Consider the following 13878-nt stretch of genomic DNA (forward strand, 5'->3'; position numbering starts at 1 on the left):
TCAGCTCATAAAATTCAACCAGTTGAACCTTTACTGTTTGTAGAACAAGGAAATAATTTATATTTTGCTTTATGGATTTATGTTGAGTTGCTGATTGGGGAGATACAGTAATTGCTCTTGGTGTACGCTACTTGTAAGAAAAAATGTGCTATTGCAGGAGATGGATTTTTAGGGACAGTCAGAGACGACACAAACCCCTAAGAATATTCATAATCTTTTTGAACTGCCAAAAAATATTTTGATTTCTTACATCGTGTAAAACCTTCCCCCAAAAGTCTGTATTAATAAAGAAAAACAGAACGGCTTACAAAGAAAAACAGTTTTATTACCAGAGCTGTTATGCTTCAGGACACGAGAAGGAAGAACCTGTGACTGACAGCAGTCAGATTGCTTAATGTCTTACTGGAAACATCACTGAAATGTGGCTAAATACAAAAATCAACTAAAAATAACTTACACTTATTTTCCCAATGTTGACAGATACAGAGTATTTGCAACCAAAAAAGGGACTTACTGAAGAACAAACTCAATGCATCAACTCAAAGAGCATGGCACTTTGTTTTTGCTACAGTCCAGTAGAAATATGGAAATACAGAGAAATATTTTAAAATATTTTCTGTTTTAAAATACTTAAAGCTTGTATTCCTTGGAGCAACGTATTTTTGTGGTTCTATGCTATCCAATCTTCTCGTAATGTCATTCCTTAAAATGCAAGCTAAGGGCTTATTCTGAAGACCTAGTAGCTCCTCTCACTCTGAAACATAAATGCTGCTGAGTCATCCTTACTAGATAAACAAATATTTATGTAACATTTAGAGTTTTTTTTTTTTTTTGTTCCCCCCCCCAGCTGAAGAAAACATAAAGCTTCTGAAGCCAAGTTACCTTGGAATTCAGGAGACAGCTTTTCTAACTGAAGTTTGTCATTGCTGCAGCAGAATAACCTAAGCACTTGACTATTACTCTTTAAGAGGACTTTTCCCAATTAGCAGTTGTTTCACTTTTGCTTTCTTCCTCACAGAAAGGATTATGAATTCTGAACATCCATTGTAAAAGAAACTGTGGAATGGACTGAGAAACTGCTTGGAAGAGGGGGACATACAGAAAATATCTACAAAAGGACTGTTCTGCCATGGGATGCATTTATTGTCTAATGATTTTACTGGGAACCTGCCTGTTACATTCTTTCCCTGGCCAACCCATAAGCAAACACACAGAAACTTAAAGAGGAACTGTCTCTTCAAAGAATCATTCCTAATTTTAATCTGTTAGTTTCTATTTGATAAAAGATATATTCCTAACAGCATGTAGAAATCTTCAAAAATATTGTTAATTGTGCAACACATTGGAACTTGCATTTGAACAACCTTGCACAAAAAGAAGAAATTAACATGTGTAGTTTTGGATAATGCAGGTTTTCTAATTCTAGTAACTTAAAAAATCATGAACAATATTTAAATACGAAACAAATTACTGGTTTTCATTTCCCTTCCAGCCATGCTTAACTCTTAGGGTTTGAGGTTCTAAATCTGCAGTCTCAAATACACCCTCAAATAACCCACTGGACTCCTCAGTGGGTAAGTTTCAGTATTTGCAGCACAACATTAGTTTTGACTTAATCTGTGCCCACGTCTAACACAGACAAGGAATGCAAGGGCACTTTATGACCCCATATGCTGCCATACAAAGATGGCTATGACTTTGGTATCTGTATAACATTGAAATACAGAATAGAAAGGAAGGAGACCAGGAATTCCAAGTTAGAAAGGCTTTTGGGCAATTTACATGAAATGTATAAATTTAAAATTTATTTTATTAAAAATGAATAAAATGGCAAAACTAATGTATTTTGAAACAAATCCTGAAATTCTACAAAAACTAAGAAGGCTTTTTCAATCCATAACTACCATCTGAACACTAAAGAAGTTATATCAAATGCTTATTGAAAATGAGTATTTTTAGTCAGATTTTTGGACTATGTGGATGCTCTATGCCAGCTTCTAAAACAACATGAAACTCCTCATCCAAAGTCCAAAAAAACTGTAGGCAGACCCTAAAAATGTAGCAGAAGCATTTCCGCACACTGATTTCAGTAGTCAAGTTTGTGCAGAAGTGTTTCCACTAGATTCATAGGGTACCTTTGGAGGCAACAGAAACGTCTCACTTTGTAAGCTTTTTGACCTTCTCCAGCTCTTCTATAGGTTCCCACTTCTGATTGATTGTTATCAGCTGGAAGAAATAGAAAATATGAAAGTTAGTAAAATGCCAGTGAGCATTTACTCCACTCTCACCCCCCCATTATCAAACATCAGCTTATGATGAAGAAGTTCTAGTGGCTTTACATTTTCCTTTCAGAAATACACAACAGATGACATAATAATTTGTTGAACAAAATCAATTGGATATTAATCAAGTAATAACGCCAAATAATTTTATTTTTCCTTATCCTAAGTGCTCTATTAAATTAAGATATTTTTTTCCTTCAGGCTGCAGTACTCAAACATTCTTACTCAAGTCTGTAATTCAGGTAAACAGCACTTCCTCTATACTCCAAGGTACCACTAAATGGGTGTTTGGGGTGGGAATGGACATAGGACAACAACCAGAAGTTCAGTATGAATTTAAGATCAGACCTACAGTGTAAGAGTTCAATCTCTACCATTAGGTAATAGGGTGAAGACATAAAGTAGTAAATGAAGCATTTGTTTCCACCTTTAACTAGACATACATCAACTTTACACTTGTTTTCTCAATTCATATTTTGCTAGTTCTTATACATTAAAAGAAGTGATTCATTGTGTTGGAAATTTATGCTAATTATGCATATATTAATGTACAAATTACCTTGTGAGACTTGGTAGGATCAACATTTTCCCAAGGTTCTGAATCACCAAGCTTGCGAATGCTTTAAAGGAAGATAAAACAGGTATTATGTTTGAAGGTGTGTTCTTGCACACATTTTCACAGGAGCAGCCTAATATCAGTAGAGCTATTTATTCATGTAAGGAAGGAGTTCCCTAAAGCACAAGTTTACAGGTTTGGGCATTATATTTTAAAATCTGGATAGGAATCGATGATGGCTTGCTTTATTTGCAGCTTCCAAAGCGCCAAGCAAGCCAGCACTGTTCACACACCATTGTAAGGGCAGCAAGCTGAAAAATCATAACTGAATAAAGACACAACCTAAGGGGAGACTTACCCTTAAATCTCTGTAAAAGACAGTTAAAATGCCTATTCTAATCACTTTATAATAAATAAATAAACTCCCAAAAGCTTTAAGAGTATAGGATGTGGCTCCAATTATCAGCCAAGCCATTGGAATACTATCTTAAGTTAATACTATAAAACATTGTTCCTTACAAGTTGATAGCCTAGTTGTAATTTACATGCATCTCATCTACCTATGTGATTATATTAAATTTTTGATTTGAACATTTAAAACTTCTTATACTTAAAGCAAAGAAAAAACATAATTATTAAATCAAAAGTTATGAAATAACTTGGACTACACTCCAAATTAATCAATTTCCTCACTATTTACAATCTGCAGATACTTTAGTCATTATCAGTACTCCCAGCACTCTGGAATATGTGCCTGGAACCTGGAATATGAACCTGGATTTTTTGGGTTTTGTTTTGTTTCGTTTGTGTGTGCGTAAAACATGATGGTCAAATACTCAGTAGAATAAAAAACAAAGTCAGGGTAAGCTCCAAGCAGTAAGTTTTTGCTTACATCACATCAGATTTGCTGAGTAGGGAATAGATAGAAAAAGAGACGGCCCCAGTTGCTGCCATGGACAATATTGTGACCAGGGGAATGAGCTGAAAGATAAAATAGAGAAAAGAGTTGATCTTAAGTCCCAGCTACAGACCCAGGAGTAGGGGGAGCGAGGGTAACACAGATCTAGGCAGAGATCGCCTGTTCCTGTACATTACCTTTACATTACTCCTTACACCACTTTACTTTTAATACGTAGATTTCACTTTTACCTCTATATTATCCTTCTCCACGCCTCACTTTTAATATATGAACCGTACGCGGCTCCCATTTCCTCGGAAAATCAAGTGGCAACCCCGGTGCGGCCGCCCGAGCCCCCCGCATCACTCGCTGCCCCCGACCCCTCAGGCAAACTTACTTCCTTTTTGTTTTTAAGCATGTGCAAGATGCCCTTGCTCATCGCGGCGCTGGCTGCGGAGCGGACAGGTGCCAGCAGAGCTCTCCCCGGAGTGCCGGGGCCGCGCCCGCCCCGCGCCCTTTGAGCCCCGCGGCGCTGAGGGGGCGCTGAGGGGGCGGGACAGCGCGCCCCCCAGCGGCCGGCGCCCAGCGGCCCGGCAGCGCCCCCACGCGGCCCGCGAGCGCCCCCCAGCGGCCCGGCAGCGCCCCCACGCGGCCCGCGCAGCGCAGCGCCCCCACGCGGCCCGCGCAGCGCAGCGCCCCCACGCGGCCCGCGCAGCGCAGCGCCCCCACGCGGCCCGCGCAGCGCAGCGCCCGCAGGCGCCACGGGCCCAGGGCGGGCTGCGGCCTGCCCGCCCTCCTGCCCCGGCCTTCTCCCTCCGACACCGCAGCGCTCAAACCCCGCTTCTCCACTTCTCCTCTGGCGTCTTGGCTGTGCCCTTCTCCAGGCAGCTGCCCAGAGGACAGGGTGTCCAGATAAACGCCCAGGTGACAAGTGTTTCTGTCTCTTCAGAGCTTGAACAGGGGCCTACAAATGCCCGAAGGAGGAGCCCAGTGTCACCGTGTCCCCTTGTGCTGCAGCAAAAGCTCAACCCTCACTCTCTTGTGTACAGCTCACTTCAAAATCACTTCAAAATATCCCTCTCTGAGAAAAATTACCAGGGGCAGGCCGGAGGTGAGAGCAGGCAACTCCTGTACATTGGTTTTTCCCCTTCTCTGTTGCCCACTGGAAAGCAGTGAGGAAGAGGCTGCCTTTACGGCATGTTCTGGTTCCTCCCTGCGGCAAGGAAGAGACATGGCAGGGAGCAGTCAGCTCAGCTGGTCCTCCTAGGGGGCGAGGGTGGAAATCCAGCACCAGCATCTTTGAGGCAAAGGAGCTGGCAGCTTTTCACTGTAACAACTTAGAGGTCCAGCACTTTTGATGCAAACTCTCGAACACTAGAAAGCAAAACAGACAGTTTTCACACTTTTTCTCAGGACTACTGCTGAGAAACCTTTGTGTATTTGGGAGGGTCATGAGCACTATCTATTTGCTGCCACCAATAAAGCTACAGGTTGGTCCTTTCTATAAATCAGTGATGAAAGCCTCCAAGCTGTAGGGCAGTTATTTGTATCTGAAGCCTTTCCTAGGTTACAACAGCTTCTACTACTGCCTTCTGCCCTCCTCAGTCACCGACTGCCTTGGAACTTCCTTTTGTGATCCATCTCACTATAAATCACACTCAGTTTAGTCCCTACTGTGCCTGGCATGAGAAAGAAATATTGTTTAATGAGCTTATAACTGCTGAACCTCGGCTAAAATAAGGAAATCTATTTTTAAGTCGTGTATTTTGTTCACAAGCATTTTCACTGGGAAAAGGAAAAGATAATAAAAAATAATAAAAGCCTTCCTACTCTACTATTAAGTTAAAATACACACTTACATACATGTAATACCAATTTCCTTATAAGTGTCTGTATATTTCAGAAGGGAACCTACAAAAATATATTGACAAGGAATGGCAGGGTGGGGAATATAATTCTGCATTAGCAAACCCCCTCTTCTAAAGAAGAAATTATAGTTTGAGTTGGTTATACACTTGTTATCTGCTTACTCAATCCAAATGTTTGTACAATAAGCAGTAACTAATCTAAAATTACTCCCAAAACACCTGACTTCCAAACGTACACCAAGGAGTTAAGCACTGACAACCCTTTGACTGCCACTGCATTTTGGAATCTGCTTGTAAGAAAGTAAGCCTCTAGATAGGCACATATAAAACACCTTCAATTTTATACAGAATGAATTTTTTTCCTGAAATGTTTTCTATTTCTTACATATTTGCTTTCTTTGGGAGACTTCACAACAAATTGTAAATTTTCTTATTATGCCATTTTTGTACTTAAAAGTAGGAAATCTACAGTAACACTAAGATGTTCCATAGTGTCTTATCTAAGTATCTCAATTACTTGTTTCATCGGACATAAACCTACCCAGGGCAAACAAGATTTTAATTTATTATTCATTATTGAAATTACAGAACTTTTCACAAGTGACACTACTGTATTTCACACTCCCTGAAAACTACAGTAACTACAGTATTAAAAAGCAGGAAAGATGCAAACCTTTTCAAAATCTGTAATATATTTAAAAATACTTATTCCACTCCTTTTTAGATTCAAGAGGTTAATTCTTGATTAGAGAATTTTTCATAAAATTCCAAGTCTTTTATGTTTAAAGATGGTTTTACAGTCTTCAATGACTTCATAAAATGTTCCTGTTTTACAGCAGTTGCTTCGAGTCCATTCTCTTGCAAAGCCAACAAAGCAGCCTTTAAAAGAAAAAAAAAAAAACAAAAACAAAAACAACTCCTTATTGTGTTTTAAATTGCAAAGAACAGTGTAAGTTTTCTAAAATATTTTACAAGGAACAAAGCATTATTTAAAGTATCTGAAAACATCATTGTATAACTTACAGTTATTGAACAACAGATAAAGTAAGGTTACCGTAACTTTTTCATTCACTTTTTCTGTCTGGAGTAGACAATACATCCCTTATCCTTTATGCATTTGGATTTTCTTACTAGTCTTTTGTCTTTTGTACATCTCAACTCAAATTCTGGATTTCTCTTCTCATTTTTTTTCTCTCTAGCCTTGACAGTACCTGCTAATTTCACCTTGCAGTACAAAGCATGCAATTCACCTAGATGTGAGCATGGATTAGAGAGGGCCACATGAAATAAAGGGTAGTACAGTTCTTTAACTTCTGGTAAATTATCACGGACTTTATTCTTATTTGGCTCTTTTATTTAAAGAATTAACCCATGTTCAGTCCTTCTGTTTTAATAATTTTCTTTGGATTTTCAATGCAAACTGGAAAAGAATCTGTACTAGAGATGGCTTAGTAACATCTATGAGTTAGCTCTCTTTTTTTCATTAAAAATTGTTATCTAAAGTTTATTTCACAGATGAACCAGGAGTATTTCTTACCTCCTTGCATAGATTTTCAATATCAGCTCCAGAGAAGAGGTCTGTTAGGACTGCAACATCTTGTAATGACACATCAGCATCTAATGGAATTTTTTCGGTGCAGATTTTCAAAATGGAAAGTCTTCCCTGGAAATTGGTGCATATTATGCAAGAAAACAAAACCAAACAAACCAAAAATTAATCTTCCTCCAAAGCAGTACCAAACCTGAGATTAGAGCCAAGGAAAATCCAGAAAAGCACCAAAACTACTGGTTTTGGTGGAAGAATAAAATACTATTAATGGAGATAATGCACTTCTGGTTGTCTCATATATAAGGTCTGTTATTCACAGTCACTCCTTGCTTCATGAAAACACAGTATTTTAGGCTGAACAGGCCTGATTTGACATGCTTTGGGTCAATTTTTTGTGAAGCTCAGGACAAATAGCTACACTAGCCTTAAGAACAGTACACAAAAATTACTTGAAGTGAGGACAGGTAACTTAATTTGGTATTTCCTCAATTGTAGCTTGATTTTGTAAACATGTATTTTCTCTGTTTTCCATATGCAATACTATAACTACCAGTTGAAACGTTATTGGTGTTTAAAATACCAATTTTACCAACTGGGAAAGGTTCAGAGAAGGCAGCAAGAATTATCAAAGGTACAGGATGGTTTCAGTCCCAAGAAATGACTAGAAGTATGTTACGTGTCCTCAATACAGGAGAAAAACTTTGAGGTGGCTGTGGAAGAGGTTTGAAAAATTGTAATTTGTATCTTTATTTTTAAATTTTTTCATTGTACCTTGGTTTTGGTGACTGATCTCCAGGGAAACACCCATCACTTGTCAAGTATGTTACAGGAATATGCCCTCTTTGCTCTTAAAGTATGCTGGCAATTAATGCCTCTCCCTTTAAAGCCACGTCTGTATGTGTAATACCTTCAGATCTGGAGGTGGAATATAGATCATCTTGTCCAGCCTGCCAGGACGGAGCAAGGCATCATCCAGCATATCTGGTCTATTTGTTGCAGCAACTACCATGAAATCTTTGTTCAAAGTTTCCCAAAACTCCAGCTGAGTAAGAAATCATGTAAACAAATTAGTGCAACATGGTTGAGATAGATATTATCAAAAGATATTAGTTAACTACTAATGAGAAGAGGGGAAGGACAAAAAGATCCTATGATTTCACATATAGTTATTTTCCCTTCAATATCAGTATATTTCTTGAGGTAAAAATCTGCCTTGGTGGAGGGCAGATTACATGACAAAGAAGCAATACAGTTAGTATCTGCCTTGGAAATAAATAAAGACTTTTCTTTGACCAGATTGTACGAAAGAACTTTTTATATGCAAAAAATTCAGTATCCTACAATTCTGGAACTGTTTTCTTTATTATTCCCCCAGAAAGTATCATCATAAGAAGAAATTTATACACAAAAAAGCTAAATATTGAACATTGTGAACAATTCACTGACAAGTGATGGTACAAGTTTTTGTTTAAATAACTCACTGATTATAACTGTGCTGCTTTTGTATGCATTATGGGTGAGAAAGAACTGCAAATGAAGTAGGGAAAGTACTTATAAAAAAGTAAGCTCAGGGAAGAAATTGTTTAAGAGTAAAAATTGTACAATCAATCTAAAAAATTGTACTTTAGCGTCAAGAAAAGGATTTTTGTGACAGAAGTGAACACCCAACTAGTAATGCTCATTAGCCTGTGCAAACAAAGCCTCATTGAGGAATACTGTATGTAAAAACAATCAGCAGCCTATATACAGTATCTTCTAAAAACTAGTAATTATGGCAGAGTAAAAGAGTTTCTTGCACGTTTTTAAGTTTGAGAATTTTAAGTTTAAAATGTGAATGCCAACAACTAAAATTTTTGAAGCAACTGGACAGCAGTTCTTATTCTTCCTATACAGGAAAGGGAACATAAATACCTTTCTTTCCTCATCACTTTGTTCTTGGCACTGAGCCTCAAGCTTTAACTTGCCTCCTCTTCTTTCTGTAACTTTCAGCCCAACCCCATCCAATTCATTGAGCAGAACAGAAAGAACCCTCTCTGAGACACCATGGCCAGTTCTGCAGTGTGCCCGAGATCCCAGGATAGAGTCAATCTCATCCAGGAATATTATTGCTGGAGTATTTGCTCTTGCTTGGCGGAAAACCTTTTCAACAAATGTTAATAAAATAAAACATTAGTGCCTGAATTCTATCAGGTAAGTTGAAAAAAAATATCCTGCTTACATATACTCTGTATTTTATTTAACTTTAAAGGTACATTTGTAATGATTCTTAACAACTGTTCTGGCTCACATTTACTATTGGCAAATTCTGCTTCTTATTTGTATTTCTAAATGAACTTAAAACAAAACACTAGAAATACTTACAAAGTTTAACACTGGCATAATATTAGGGATAGAGTCTCACTATACCTACAGGTAAATCTGTAAGCCATTTCTATTTTACAATCAGATGACAGCTCTATTATCTTTTCAACAACAAAATTTAGGTCTAACTTTACAAAAATCAAGCAAAACTAGACTACAGAATGTTACACAAATTAAAATCTGTACCTGAGACAGTATCTTCTCTGAATCTCCCAGGTAAGGTGAGAACAGGTCAGCACCACTTACAGAGAGAAAGGAACAGTGACAACTCGTGGCCACAGCCCTCACCAGCGTGGTTTTGGCACACCCGGATGGCCCATAGAGAAGAATTCCCCTGGGATGAGAGAGGCCCATCCTGGCAAATGCCTCAGGAAATTTCATAGGCCACTCAATACTCTGTTAATACATTAAAAAGGGATGAAATTCTTAGTAACAAGCAATCAGTAAAACTGCCAAATACATAATTTCGTCTCCTTGATACAAACATTAATTGGCAATCAGAGAATACTGATTTAGTCTTTCCTCATATTATGCCTCCTGCTTAAATTTTCCATTTAAAAGCAATCCTGAAGAGATAACAGCCAAAAGCCATCCCTGGATAAATATTCAGGAACGGAAAAATTATCTGGCTACAAGTTAATTACTTTTCAGCTAATAAAACCATGCCTATTTTCCCATGATATTACTGTTCTTGGTGGGGGTATCTTGTGACTGCAAGATTTCTAACTCGAGCATTGTAATAACACTGTAATAATATTTAAAATACAATTTATTAATTTGCAAGAGAAATAATTTTCATAATGCAGCATACAAAGTACCTCGGAGCACATATTAGAAATTAGCCATTTATCTAAATTAGTTTAATACATTACCTGTTTTAACTTTAATTTCACATCTTCAAGGCCACCAATTTGCTCCCAAGTCACAGGTTTGCACTCTGTTAGTCCAACTGCACTTCGAAAAGAGGATGGTTGAATTCTTTTAAAAGCTTCTTGGAAATCTCCCATGTTAATCATGCTTTCAGTTTTATTTGAATCCTGAAAAAAAACCCCAAACACAGATAGGGCATATTAACAACAATTTACTGCAATACTTCAAGGCTGCATTAATATGCAAAGCACTTCACAAAAGGCTAAATACAACTAATAAGGAATTAAAATCCTGACCTAATGAGCTTAAACACTGCAGACACAAAAATATAAAGCAAAGTAAAATATAGCCTCTTTAATAGCAAGTTTTTACACAGAAAAAACCAATTTTGACAGAAATAAATGTTTCAGAGAAAACTATTATTCCCTAAATTACAGCTCCATTAGGTAGCGATCTGCTAAATCAAATAGCTGTTTTCAGGGTTACCACACGTCACATCCTAGTTGCTTTCAGGGTTACCACACATCACATCCTACAATCTTAGAAATAAAAGAGTTGCAAAATCCACTTTCACTATACATGAAGAATGTGCTACATTTTATCACTATTAAACCACAGATGCAGTAACAGAACGAAGGTGTGAACTGAAAGGACTAGCAAAAATAACATATATGTATTTATAATATGCTTGGTGTGAGTCTTCAAATTGTTGAGCTTTTCAAAGTGAAGTATTAACGAGGAAAGGGTAGTACAAACATTACTGACACTGTTCTTGACTGATTTGCAAGCATACCAAAGAGCTGCGGGACACAGCCTGCATAGCAGCTTCTCTGCAGAGTGCTGTAAGGTCAGCTCCAACATACCCAGTCGTCATATCTGCCAGCTGAGCCAAATCAACCTCTGCAGAAATGGGCATATTGGATGTAAGCAACTGCAGGATGGATCTTCTCTGGGTAACTGTTGGGGTGCCAATAATAACCTAAACCAAAGAGAGTAAACAAAAATTTTATGTAGATAATTTGCCATACTCATTTATTTTATAGACCTAGGCAAGCAATTTTGACTCTGCTTTACATTGGCTACTGAAAATTGATATATACTTACATCCCAACTTACAGGAAACCTATTACCAGCACTATACAAATGACAAATATTTAAAATGCCATTTACTTTCCAAGTGAACAGTGAGTCGCTCATAAGACACCATCAAATAGTGTTTATCAAGTCCCGTAACACTGAAATAACAATTTTCTTACATCACAAGCACTAAATTAGACTAATATGATAGGAAAAAATAAAATAGATAAACATTCACACATTATTGAAAACTTGGTAAAACATCATAATAAAAATGCATCTCAACGACCTATAAATCCCAGAAAATAATTAAAATTAGAATTATGAAAGCATGAAAGAACTTGATTAAACTGGTGACTAAAAGGAGTGGGTTTAGCCAGGAAAATAAATAATACGAGCACAAGCACTATGTGTTGCATAATTGCATATGTTTTACTTCTTTGGTCTACTAAGCTAAGGGAAGTTTTCCAGAGTAGACCCAATCTCTGCTACTGAAACCCTAATAGAAGTTTTGACACAACAGGTTACTAGTTCTCTGTCACAATACATTTTAAAGGAGAAATTAAATCTTCAATCACAAATCTTCAATCTAGGATTTAAATGGAAAAATCCAATCCTGTAAGGTTAAGCATCTGGAAGCAAACAAATCCCTTCAAGATCAGGTCAATGTCATTATGATAAAGCAAAAATACTCCTCCCATCCATTTTCAAGTATATGGAGCTCTCAGTGCTCTGAGTAAAATAACCCAAAATAACCATACCCAAGTTGCAGCAAACTAAAGACAGAAACAAGACACCTGCCCCAAACCTGTAGAATTCCACTATGAAACATGACTAGGAGACACTCAAAACACTATTAACAGCCCCCTTCCACCTCAATAATGAAAGGAAAATGTGAGTGTATGAATAACAGGGTTTATTTACCTCTCTGTCAAATCTGCCAGGTCTTCTGAGTGCAGGGTCTAAGGCATGAGGCCTGTTTGTCGCTGCCACAATGACCATCTTGCCCTCACTGCCTACACCATCCAGCAGCGTCAGCAGCTGGGCAACAATACGATCCTCAGGAGCATTGTTTGAACTTCCTCGCTTTGGGCACAGAGAATCAATCTCATCAAAAAAGAGAATGGTTGGGCCCTCGTTTGACATCTCTCTGCCCTTTTCAAAGACTCTTCGCAAATTCTCTTCACCTTCTCCCGGTCTTGCCCCATGGAGGGCTGGGCCACTGACGCCAAACAGATACGCACCCAGCTCTTTTGCTACTGCCTTTACCATTAGAGTTTTCCCTACACCTGGGGGCCCAATTAACAGCACTCCATTAGGGACAGAAAGACCCAGCTTCTTGAAGGTTTTAGGAAAGCGGAAAGGCAGATCAATCATTTCTTTCAAAGACTTCTCCACATCATCCAATCCCGCAATTGAAGTTTTTGCAGTGTCTTCTGATAGATGTCTGTACCATTCTAAAGTGATCACCTCTTTAATTTTTATGCTTGTATGGGGAGTTATCAATCCAGCTCCCTCCTTCAAAGGAGACGCAGACAGTATTTCAACATACACCACGGGATTTTCGGGACTTGGGGCAACAGTAACAACGTAATGAGGCGAAACGTACACATTTTTTAGCAGTTCTCTGATTGTCTCCTGCAACACCGCTCTGGGAGTCGACTTTTTCAGCGCGGCGCTCTTGAGGACCACTCTGGCCGTCGCCGCTCGCAGCTGTCCGTGCGGCAGCGGCTGCAGCCGGCCCAGGCTCAGCGAGAGGCCGCGCAGGTCCCGCGCCCTGAGCCCCGCGGTGCTGCAGCTGAGGTCGGCCTGCAGGTACCCGTCCGCCAGGTCGTGCCGGGGCCACGCCGTGCACACACAGCAGCCGCCGGGCACGGAGATCCTCAGCGGGGCGCCGATCCTGGCTCCCAGGAAGGAGAGCGCGGCAGGTCCCAACCGGCACCGCTGGGTGCCCTCATCTCCCGGGTCCAGCGGGAGCAGCTTTAAGACTGCCGCCTCCATCGCCGCCTCCGCCAGGGAGGGCAGCAACCCCCCTGTTTTGCGCGGGCCCGTCGGCTCCTTACTCACCGCGCCTCGCCCTCCCGCGGGGCTCCCGCTCCGCCGCCGCCCGGCGCACCGCGGCCGCCCGGCATTGCGGACCCGCGGCCGGCATTGCGGACCCCCGGGACCCCCGCGACGGGAGCGGCCGGGCCGCAGCGGAGCCGCTCCCGCGCTGACAGGCGGCCCCGCGCATGCGCCACAGCGGAGCACGGGCACTGCGCCCGCCTCAGCCCCACAGCGTCACCGAGTGAGCTCGGTCGGAATTGAGCTCCGAGATCATTGAATACGGCCTGTGTCCTAACACCGCCCTGTCAGTCTGAGCGTGGCACACAGTGCGGCGTCCAGTCTCTCCTTAAAAACAGCCAGGGACGGTGATT

At 40.0% G+C, this 13878-nt stretch overlaps 2 protein-coding genes across 2 annotated transcripts; both read right to left on the reverse strand.

The window, feature by feature from the left end:
• Window positions 1-304: 304 nt before the first annotated feature.
• C13H15orf48 (chromosome 13 C15orf48 homolog) lies at window positions 305-4235 on the reverse strand. Its single transcript, XM_066328403.1, has 4 exons — window positions 4134-4235; window positions 3731-3819; window positions 2842-2902; window positions 305-2226 (listed from the first exon to the last, which is right to left on the reverse strand). The coding sequence occupies exons 1-4, from the start codon at window positions 4173-4175 to the stop codon at window positions 2158-2160; spliced, it is 261 nt and encodes an 86-aa protein (XP_066184500.1). The 5' UTR covers window positions 4176-4235; the 3' UTR covers window positions 305-2157.
• Window positions 4236-6152: 1917 nt separating this feature from the next.
• Window positions 6153-13600, reverse strand: AFG2B (AFG2 AAA ATPase homolog B). Its single transcript, XM_066328404.1, has 8 exons — window positions 12386-13600; window positions 11178-11363; window positions 10387-10551; window positions 9701-9910; window positions 9065-9292; window positions 8061-8195; window positions 7142-7267; window positions 6153-6483 (listed from the first exon to the last, which is right to left on the reverse strand). Exons 1-8 carry the CDS (start codon window positions 13460-13462, stop codon window positions 6331-6333), a joined length of 2280 nt encoding a protein of 759 aa, XP_066184501.1. The 5' UTR covers window positions 13463-13600; the 3' UTR covers window positions 6153-6330.
• Window positions 13601-13878: the final 278 nt, after the last annotated feature.

Source organism: Sylvia atricapilla, chromosome 13 (genome assembly GCF_009819655.1).
Source record: "Sylvia atricapilla isolate bSylAtr1 chromosome 13, bSylAtr1.pri, whole genome shotgun sequence".
In the NCBI taxonomy this organism is placed as follows: domain Eukaryota; kingdom Metazoa; phylum Chordata; class Aves; order Passeriformes; family Sylviidae; genus Sylvia; species Sylvia atricapilla.

Coding starts and splice junctions, on each gene's coding strand:
- AFG2B (XM_066328404.1), bottom strand. CDS start 13,462: ATGGAGGCGGCAGTCTTAAAGCTGCTCCCGCTGGACCCGGGAGATGAG. Junction 10,552..11,177: donor CTGTGTCCCGCAGCTCTTTG/GTATGCTTGCAA, acceptor GTTTTTTTTCAG/GATTCAAATAAAACTGAAAG. Junction 9,293..9,700: donor CAGAGAAGATACTGTCTCAG/GTACAGATTTTA, acceptor TTTGTTGAAAAG/GTTTTCCGCCAAGCAAGAGC.
- C13H15orf48 (XM_066328403.1), bottom strand. CDS start 4,175: ATGAGCAAGGGCATCTTGCACATGCTTAAAAACAAAAAGGAA. Junction 2,903..3,730: donor CTCAGCAAATCTGATGTGAT/GTAAGCAAAAAC, acceptor CTTCCTTTAAAG/CATTCGCAAGCTTGGTGATT. Junction 2,227..2,841: donor ATCCTACCAAGTCTCACAAG/GTAATTTGTACA, acceptor TATTTCTTCCAG/CTGATAACAATCAATCAGAA.